The sequence below is a fragment of the Diadema setosum genome, chromosome 21 (genome assembly GCF_964275005.1).
Source record: "Diadema setosum chromosome 21, eeDiaSeto1, whole genome shotgun sequence".
Classification (NCBI taxonomy): Eukaryota; Metazoa; Echinodermata; class Echinoidea; order Diadematoida; family Diadematidae; genus Diadema; species Diadema setosum.
This window is the reverse complement of record NC_092705.1, coordinates 30,931,529-30,942,927: the sequence shown is the minus strand read 5'-3', so window position 1 is coordinate 30,942,927 and position 11,399 is coordinate 30,931,529. Positions and strand designations below refer to the sequence as shown.

Sequence of the window (11,399 nt, the reverse complement as noted above, 5' to 3'; positions counted from 1 at the left end):
TTCATACACTAAAGTGGATTCTTCACATAAACAAGCTCAGACTTAATGAGCCTTATCAAAACCTTTCTTGAGCGTAGGCTAAGTCTAAATATAGATCCACTACCTGCTCGGAACAAGCATGTGCGTATACGCGCAAAACTTTACAACCACAACATTCCTTGTTTTCTTTTCTTCTTTTTTTTTTCTGCTTGGTCATAAATCATGAAACATGTATTCTCTTTAGCTTTCCTGAAATGCTTATGAGTATCAAATGGCCAAACATTTCAACACCTAGTCGAAATCTAAGAAATGCTGCTGGTTCAGAACAAAATACACTGTAATTGTATCATGAAACAATATACCATAAGTATGGACATATCAAACTTCTCTCTTAGCTTGATGTGCATATGCTTGAGAAAAACCGCTACACATATCACTGATTAACCTGCATACACTGACAATCATGCAGGTTGAATACTGAACTTTATACGGTTTTGTTGTTGTATTATGTCACCAATAACAGAAGTAATCTTCCATTCACTATACTTAGTAACCATTTTTACATGGTGAGCTTGTAGCAATCTGACCTTTGATGAAAACTGACATAACAACGCGTTCAGCTCAACTGTTTGGTCTGACAAACATCTCTACATTTCTAATTTCTTGACACTTCTGTTCAAATACTATAAAGCTTTGTTCCTCAAGACAATAAATGCATGTACAGTGACTAGCGTATAGCAAAACAATGCAATTATGAACACCTGTTATACTCTCTCTGTTTCTGAAACAAGATATCACATGAATATAACCTGGTTATGTCTGTACACCTGTATGGTCTCATGAACCTTACACATTCACAACATTATGAATATCATAGTGTCATAATTTCACTCAGTCGATATCTATGCTATGGAAAATGTGTATAATTGGTCAATTCTGTGATGCCACAAATTCCAACTCTTGCAGATTAAGCATTTGAAAAAAAATGCAACAACAGCTTTTGTGTGCTTGTGTGTGCTTTTTGCAAACAGCAATGCAACTTAATTTGCAGTTCCAATTAATACAATGTCTACATTATACCCTGTATCAAAATATGCTGTATTACTGAAAACCCCTTTCTTCACCATATAAAGCATAAAACTCATGCTATATCACTTGAAATGATTTTGCCCTGTTTTGGTGCAAAAATCATGACAATTTGGAAAACATGCTGTCTTTTTCCCTGCAGACAAGAACAAAAAGAATAAATTAAAGCAGTGTACACAATGTTTGTGTCATCATTTCAAAGCAATCAATAACACTCTTTCTTCAACATGAGAAATATAATTTTCTTACAAATGCATGGAAACACATTTCTTTTGTCTCGTATTGTTCATGTTTCCAAGTCATTACCAGTCTTATTATCTATGGATAATAAGCACATCTGTGTCCTTTTGTCCTATCCGTGGAAATATGCGTACTTCTATCTTATCCACGGGACAAAGCGTCTGCAATGACATTGTCTTTTCCACGTACGTGCTGTATCACGAGGTTGTACTCCTGTAGCACTAGCGCCCATCTGGTTAGGCGTCCATTTTTGTTCCTCATTCGCGACAGGAACACAAGCGGATTGTGGTCTGTGTACACCAGCACTGGATACTTTGTAGTGTTCAGGTACACGTCAAAATGACGAAGAGCCATGACGAGCGCTAACGTCTCCTTCTCGACAGTGGAGTACCGTCGCTGATGTTTGTTGAATTTTCTGGACATGTACGCGACGGGATGGTCAACTCCGTTGTCGTCCTTCTGCATCAGGGCTCCTCCTCCTCCTGTGTCACTCGCGTCCACCATAAGAATGAACTGCTTGTCGAAGTTCGGCGCTGCAAGAACCGGAGAACTCGCTAGCATTGCCTTCAGCCGGTTGAAAGCAACTTGACAGTCATCTGACCACTCGAACTGCGAATCTTTCCGCAACATGTTGGTGAGCGGTGTTGCAGCATCAGCGAAATTATGGCAGAACTTCCGATAATAGCCAGTCATGCCCAGAAATCGTCTCAGCTCTCGCTTACTCTGTGGGCGGGGAAAGTTCAGGATCGTCTCCACCTTTGCTTCAACAGGCTTGACGGAACCATGTCCCACAATGTGACCCAGGAACACGACTTTTGCTCGGGCGAACTCACATTTCCTCAAGTTCACCGTAAGGTTGGCACTGGTCAAGCGGTCAAACAGTGCTCTGACTCTCAGAAGGTGGTCCTCCCATGTATGGCTGTACACTATGATGTCGTCGAGATACGCCTCGCATCCCACCAAGCCAGACGTGACGGTGTTGATGAGTCTCTGGAATGTAGCGGGCGCGTTCTTCATCCCGAACGGCATCACTTTGTATTGGAAGAATCCGTCAGGAGTCACGAATGCAGACAGTTCTTTCGCTCTTTCACTGAGGGGAACCTGCCAGTACCCCTTCAAAAGGTCAAACTTACTGACGTATTTGGCATTCCCTACGCGATCAATACAATCATCGATGCGGGGCAAAGGGTACGAGTCTGACTTTGTTTTCGAATTGAGCAACCTGTAATCCGTACAGAAACGCAAAGAACCATCCTGCTTTGGAACCAACACACAGGGAGAACTCCATCCACTCTTACTGGGCTCAATAAGGTCATGTTCAAGCATGTATTGAACTTCCTTCCTCAGAACATCCATTTTCAATGGATTCACACGATATGGGTGTTGCTTGACAGGGGAGGAGTCCCCCACATCAACATCATGCACCACCACACTAGTACGACCTGGTACATCACTGAAAAGGTGTTCATACTCATGGACTACATCCATCACCTGAGCTCTCTCTACTCCTGGAAGATGAGATAATGTGTCAGATAGATTTGCTAACACCTCAGAATTCTTCAACATCAACTGCGGAATTTCCACATCATCACTCTCACTGTCTTCACCATCCACTTCACAACCGATTCCAACCGTAGCAACAGGCTTTTCATTAGCCTCTTCTACATTTTCAACATACTCCTTTAGCATGTTGACATGACAGAGTCTTCTCCTCTTCCTCCTATCAGGTACAAGTGACTGTGCAAGACGCACTATTTCAGGGTCTTTGCCCTGCAATTCAACCAGACTCTGACGAGAAATCTCTGACATTTGACCATGGTCCATATGTGCATCATCACTGCTGCTAGACTCTTCAAGTCTAGAGAAGAAAGTATCAGCCAAGATATCCTCTTGCTCCTCTTTCTCCAGTTCACGAGCCATTGACCTGGTAACAGCACATGAGGGAAACACATCAGGCATATCCTGAACCAATTTCTCTGTGGCTTCGTCAACCACGGGTGTCTTACTTGGGAGAAAGTGAGGCAAAACCTTCTCTCCAGCGATATCATTGCCGAGCAATAAGGTGACACCTTCGACTGGCAATGTAGGCAAAATACCTACTACAACTGAGCCACTGACAAGATCGCTCTTCAATTCGATATTATGAAGAGGCACTCGGACACTCCCACCTTCAACTCCCCTCACAAACACTTCCGAATTCACAGAAGATTCAACCGAAAATGGCAATGTCTTTGCACACAGGAGACTCTGTGATGCTCCTGTATCCCTCAAAATGTGAACCTGAACCTGCTCACTATCAGGCGTCAAACTAACATACCCTGAAGATATGAAAGGTCTGTAATTCTCTGCCACCCGTTCAAACGATGGCAGATGTTCTGTGCGAGTGATAGCAAAAGCATCTGGCAATGCTTTGGGGTTGCTAATCCCCTCTTTTTCTCGCTTCTTCTTCAACTTCCAGCAAGCTGACATCACATGTCCATCCTTCTTGCAATAGAAGCAAGCCTTGTTCGGCTTTTGATCAAGATCGGGCTTGGGAATGCTTGGAGCAACAGCTCCTTTTCTTGGCACACCCTGGCCTCCTTTCTTGCTTGAAGAAAGTTTGAAAGTACCCTTGTGGGTAAGCACATACTCATCAAGGAGGACAGCAGCTCTCCTGGCACCATTCACTTCCCTTTCCTCCAGGTACTGCCGCTGATCTGGCTGAACACACCTCTTCACCTCCTCTAACAACACCAACTCTTTCAGTTTGTGGAAATCATCAACACCAGACGACCTTAACCAGTGTTCAAAATGGGTCTGCTTGTGTTGCACAAAATCAACGAATGTCTGATCATCCCTTCTCCTATAATTCCGAAACAGTTGCCTGTGGGCTTCCGGCACCAACTCGTACGCCCTTAACACGGAACTCTTCAAATTCTCATAGTCAGAACACTCTTGGATAGTGAGAGACGCATAGACCTCTTGGGCCTTCCCTACCAGCGAGCTCTGTATCAATGTCGGCCACACTTCCTTGGGCCATTCTAAACTCACAGCCACTTTTTCAAAGTGCTGGAAAAACTCTTCTACCCGGTCTTCACGAAATTTCGGCACCAACTGAGATTGCCTCAATGCATCAAATTTTGATGACTTTGCTGAACTGCCGGAAGAAGGTTCATTCGATTTTGCATCGATTGACTTGATTTCGAGTTCTATTTTCTTTGCCTCGACTTCCAGCTGCTTCATCCGAAGCTGGATCTCAATTTTCTTCAATTCACTTTCTGCAGGGGTTACCAAAGGTGTGATAATTTCACCATCATCTGTCCCTGCTTCATCCTCTGACAAAGAGGCAGGCCAAATACCAGTATTGGTAAAAAACTCCGAAATTGTGTCCTTGATCTCTGCTTTTCGATCCGATGTTTTGATCGGGATTTCTAAAATTCGAGCAACTTCCACCAGTTCTGCCTTCCTCAGGTTATTAAAACCTTCCTGAGTGGGTTCATCAACAAAGCTCTGCACGACATCAGCCATTGTGGGAATATCAAAATCAAAACTTGCAAGAAGTCACAAATCCTCACAAAACTACAAAGCCTTAACAAAAAAAAAATGCACTGCATATGAATACACATATATGCATGAACCCAGTCACACGCGCAGAACAGGCAAAAATTTTCTACGATAAGCAGAAAACATCAAAATCCCTAAGCCTTCGAATCAGGCATACAATCAGAACACCACGGCATCACATTAGCATGTGATCTAAGGACATAGAATGAGTATACACACTCACTACAAACGACCACATAGCACGATTGTGCAAACTAAGGAAAATATATCAAAGCCTTTAACCGAGGCTAATCTTCCAGAAAATTCGGCGTGACCCGTAGCCAATGTGTACGCAAGCCCCCACACATACACATCCAGCATACGCACACTCACAAACTGCACTAGCCCTACACACGACGCGCTAGCACGTATGTGGGGTCGTCATAGGCGCTTCATCGCCGTATGTAGAGCGCGGCCATTGGGCAATCCGTCGAGAGAGGGCTCACTTCAGCATTTACATTAAAAATACTTTGATTCGGTCTCCCTTCGAAACTACTCACTAACGGAAGATGATGACTCAATATCTGACGTCATTAAAAAAGTTCAGAGTGGTTATCAAACATATTAAAACTAAAGTCCAGAGGAGCAACACATACACGATCTCTCACAAAAAATCAGAACGTTCCTAGCTGAACATTCACCTCACAATGCTCGATATTTTAACCATGTGTCGCTATCATGCATGAGTCGGTCCCATGGGACACACAGACAGGATCGTAGTTAGCATCAGATTTCAACACATTTTCTTGACTTTTTCATATCTGAAGTTGCAATTTTTTGTGAAATGTGATAGTCTTTTTGACATCATTTAGGACATTTCTGACAATTATCTGTGGTTTCTGTTCATCCTACAGTTTTTTTGTGAATCATTTATGCCCCTTGCATTTGACCTTGTGTTACTGCTCAGGGCTATCGATTCACGCTTACGGCAAATCAAATAGATGGTCACCGCGCGCGGGCTCTGCTTCACACGCCCGACACGGGTTGTGCAGATATCATGCGGGCCCGCGGGGTAGCGGAGCGGGGCTGGGCGCGGCCGGGCCGGGCGCGGGCAGGCAGAGGGAGGATGGATCAAAGGAGTGTGTCAATATTCGTTACACTACTTCCTATATTGTGCTACTGCCGTCACAAGCTTACAATCAATCAAACTTCCTTCAATTAAAAAAGACTGGATTGCACATGACACTATACAAGACTGCACAACTCTGTATGCAAGTGAAATCTACTTTGAAATCATAACTTCATTATTGCCATGCTGTTATCATTGTCATCACAATACAAGTGATATGTAGGTACCACTACCAGTATCACTATCAAATTGAGACTGCAGAAAATTTACAGGAAAGCAGAAAATACTGGTAGCTGTCATTTGATTAATTTGTTTGTCAATAGATTACAGTGCAATATAATTTCATCTGGCATACGAGTATACCTAGTTCAAATTATTTGTTTGTTGCTGCACATTATATTGTACGTACATCTCAACAACTATGAACAGTCGAGTATGCTACAGATGTCATGTCATTTGATCCCATTGATTCTATGATTGTGTGGCAGAAGTATCTCAACAACGTATGAACAGTTGACTATGCTACAAATATCATGAATATGTCATTTGAACCCATTGATTCTGTGACTGTTTGTGTGGTAGTAGTATCTCAACAACTTTTTACAATTGGCTATGCTACAAATATCATGAATATGTCATTTGAACCCATTGATTCCGTGATTGTTTGTGTGTGATAGTAGTATCTCAACAACTTATGAACAGTTGACTATGCTACAAATATCATTTGAACCCATTGACTGTGATTGTTTGTGTGGTAGTAGCTTGCTAGAAGCAACTTTTGTTCAACACTGGGTACCCCACTATTTTCCTACCCCTATATAATATAGTGAACACCATCACCTTTCATTTCTTTGGTCACTGAATAAAAAGAAAAAAAAAAACTTGACCAACTTTCATTGCATTAACTGCATGGTTTTGCAGCGAGAAAATCTGTACTTTCAACAAAGAACCAGGAAATTACATCTCTCTGTGCAACACTGATAAAAAAGTAATTCTTTGATGAGCATGCACTGGATGGAAAGTCAATACATCACTATAGCAGTAGCTAATACCAGTACTTTTTCAGGTCACGTCACATTATTATTGTGCATTTTGTCAAATTCATCAACAAAGATACAAAGTAAACAACATGCACTGTCACTTCAGACACATACTTATATCACGTAACGTATCATGTATATTTGATATAAAAATTATGTACCAGGTACTTTTTTTTCTAATTTCATATTTGGCACATGATATGCACCATGTATGGCAAGTAAATTATTAGACATATGTTGCAAATTGCCCATAGCAACCTACACGTAGATCTATCAGTGTTGTTAGGGTCTAGTAGATATATTATCATTAAAATAAATACTATTTCTAGTTTATATACAGGCTACACTCAATACAAGATATTGCAAAGCCAATGTGTAAATGCACGAATTAAAACCTTAGGTTTGATATGTAGGCCGACTATTTTATTACTGATGATCTGATTTAAATTACGTCTAGACCTATAGACAGACTGCTGTCTGACTAATGTAGCGATTGTTAGCAGATAATAGCACTCTAGCTGGCTACACATAGGAACATAGTCCTTTAATTTCTGGTCTATTTTAAATAATAAAAACTTATTGACCAATGAACCATGCAGTACAACATGTATTCTGCATGCAAACTAGCCTATAAACCAGCAAAATAGCACGACATAATGCAGCGGCCACAGGCATGCGCCAACTCCCAAAATGCACGTTCACGCATCGAACAATGTACGACGTGGGACCAAATCGCTGCGCCTACGCACAAGGGGGAAGCGCGAGCGCCACACCGATAGAAATAAAATTCTGCGGCTATTTTGTCAGGAAAGAATGTTATATTTTTTCCGCTAAAGAGAAAAAATGCAATACCAAGGGCAGTCTACTTGATCGTTATAACAGAAACAATAACTTGACACGAGATCATAAATATATCACCTCAATATAATAAAAATCTGACGCTAGCAACGCAACAGGTCATATTTCAGTAGCCTTCAGGGTTCACGAAACCTTATTATACCCCTAAATCGGGAGGCTGGGTCAATGAGCAAAAAACTGTAGGATGGAAGCCGACTGCATGAAACAGGTAGACATGACCTCTTTCATTCAAATTTAAAAGGAATAGATACAAAAAATTGTCAAAAAATTATTATTGACATGTTATTGATAGGCTATAAATAATTTGCATAAAGTCATATTTAATGCATAAAATTAGGGTTACAAAAATGTACACTTATATGGAAATTTTATTAAGATCTTGCAACTACGAATGTAGTGTTTTGAACATATGAATATGCATGAAGTGAGGAGACCTATACTTTCCACCCTAATTCTGTTTTTATTTTTCTAGTGGCCATTCAATACAGGGGTAATTAAAAATGCAGAGCTCATCAGCGACGAATTGTTCATGTTGTCAAGTTCGATTACGTCATAATCAATATGGCGACGTACGTATATGCACGCACCCTGAATACGTGCTAGACCGACCGTCTGCGACTACAAAACACGTGCGAGCCCAATGCGCAATACCCACGCTATGCACTATATACGCACACAACTGAACGTGAGAATCCTCACCCAAATCGGTCTACAGAAGACCTTCATGCAAAAACGACAAACGTCCAAAACGTGAGAATCCTCACCAAAATCTGCACTAGGCCTTCACACAAAATGTAGTCTGAAAACTACAAACACAGTCAATGACTGCCAAAGCCTACGCAGCATAAATGTTATACACAATAATGTGCACAACCAAACGTGAAAATCTTCACCAAAACGCATGTGGCCTGTCAAAACCAACATGCAAACAATGCAGGCCCAATACATAAGCCTGTCATCGACGCTATACACTTGTCTACATACTAAAAACAAACGTGTACAGCCAAACGTGAGAGTCCTCACCAAAACGCATGAGGCCTAACAGAACCTACATGCAAGCAGGTACATAGGCCCGATACGACATGAGCCTATACACCATCGACGCTATTGACCGATTCTGTGACGCGCTATGTGTATTTTTGGCATGGGCGCAGCCATAGTGGGTGTATCAGCCGACCCCCCCTCCGCACTCCCCCACCCCTCTCCCTACATTAGCACGCGCGCAGAATGAAAAACTGCTTTAGCCAATAGGCGTCTCGTACTGAGTGCGCGAATGCTTGCTAGTGCGCGAACCTTTGTTACAAGTGCGCGATAAACATGTTGCCCGGGGGTGGGGGAGAGCAGGGGGGGTCGGCTGATACACCCACTATGGCTGCGCCCTGTGCCGTAAAATGTCTGCTGCCCTCAACGAACCCGAATCGGTCAATACACTACGTACTTACAGCACACGTGTACAACCAGACGTGAGAGTCCTCACCACAATCCGCATGGAACATGCGAAAGAAAACGGCTTGTCTGTTCATTTTCCCGGACAAGGTCCCAATTTGTCACGACTCAACCCAATCACCACATCATGACAATCAAATGTTCCGCTCCATTCCTGGCAGATCGCACCCAAACCATCACAACAACGTTGCAAAAAGACCACGATTGGGAAGCCATGTCTTGATCTGAGAGCGATAACTTGCTGCGGACCTCTTTATTGGTATTAGCCTTGTTCAAGGCGCATCACAGTTATTCTGAAACAAATTATTCCTTGCACCTCGATCAGAAAATGAAATAGGGTTGAGTAATTCGAAAAAAAAAGGATGTTATTTAAAAAAAATGTAAGTCCCAAGAGGAGATCATGTTCGTTACTCCAAAGGTTCGTTGGTCAGATATTGAAATGAGGTCCGGCTTTCTTAAAATTCGATAGTTAGAAAGAGAAATAGTTTCTTGAAACCTGTATATGAAGGAAAAATATTCACAATACTAATGACTGACGAATTTTTGGAATCGCAAAATACAACCCATTATGTGCGTGTGTATGTGTGTTCATTAAAAAAGAAAATGTCAACACAAATAATATACGTATATATATATATATATATATATATATATATATATATATATATATACGTATATTATTTGGTTTATTATTTCGGTTTATTTCTTCACACAAATTTTCGAGCGTCTCGCCGCCCTTTCTCAAGTGTTGATACTGAAAGGGCGGCGAGACGCTCGAAAATTTGTGTGAAGAAATAAACCGTTGGTGAATACAGCATGAACATTGTTGCAGCTTTGTTACTTATCTTTTTATCTTGCCAACACGTGGACTACCTTATCAACATATATATATAATATAATATAATATATATATATATATATATATATATATATATATATATATATATATATATATTTATATTATATAGATATCATTCAAGCATTCAAGTCCAAAACTTCCTGCGGTTAATTCCTGATCAAAACTCAGCTGACATACTTATTATACTATAGAAATGAGGTTTGCGGTAGAGTCGAGATGTCTGCATATATTTGTCTCAAGAGGGGAACAAAAAACTCATTGCAATGATAGCATTATGCGATGATGCCACCAAATATGTACACATATTTTCAGCACTGACCCTTGACCTTTTGATTCATCTCAATTCAATTGTCCTTGATGGCGGCTGATGGGAATATAATGAGTGATTCAAAACAGATTCCGCCGACCGGTTTTCAATTGCTTCAAAGAGGTATAGATTTCGGCTCGCGGCACGGAGAGGGGAGAACGGTTGGGGATACGACCTCACCAAACTGTCCCGGTTGCGGGTGGAGATGAGGCATATACATATGCGGAGAAAACTGTTACCTCCGTATCAATTTCACGTGTGTTCTGCCCCAGTCCATTATTTGCTTTCCCCTTGATTGTTTCTACCTTTCACATGAGTCTCTCTCGAAGCATTTAACAAAACCATTTCTCGAATTCGATTATGCTTTTTAGTTTCTCTGATATGTACTTTTTATAGAGCATGTGGCCTTCTCGTCTCCATATTTTGCTTAATTCTGTTTCCCTCTCTATTTCTCTTTTTAGACTGTTGGTTTAACCGCAATTTCATTCTTTAAAAAGAGGAACAAACAGAGTACTTAAGAGTGCATTACTAGGAATCATAGATCGACAGACATATGAAAACATTGCGCCTTATATGTGTTATGCTCAGATACCATTTAGCAATAAGGCACATGAGAGCACGTGATGGTAGAGCATTTTTGTAACTTTAAAGGGATGGTACAGTTTCAATTGAGGTGGAGCTTTAGGTTTCTAACATTTTTTTGATGATGACTTTTTCTAAGATAATGAGAAACGTCTATGAAATATGAAAGAGCATATACCTTTGAGAGGAACTCCAAATTTATTTGATGAAAAATTTGAAATAGCTGAGATATTCGAAACAAAATGATCCTATAATAAACGGTAGGACTCACCCTTTACTAGAATCGCTTTGTGTTAATTGATTTCTAGATATTTCGGTTATTTCAAAGCCAATATTCATCAAATAAACTTT

General features: G+C 41.0%; 1 protein-coding gene across 1 annotated transcript in view; it reads right to left on the bottom strand.

Annotated features, from left to right (window-relative positions):
* Positions 1-1,998, bottom strand: part of LOC140244488 (uncharacterized) — a 5,314-nt gene extending 3,316 nt beyond the window's left edge. The window contains exon 1 of the mRNA XM_072324117.1: positions 1,797-1,998. Within this exon, the coding sequence (XP_072180218.1) occupies positions 1,797-1,998 (202 nt within the window). The remainder of the gene's footprint in view (positions 1-1,796) is intronic.
* Positions 1,999-11,399: the final 9,401 nt, after the last annotated feature.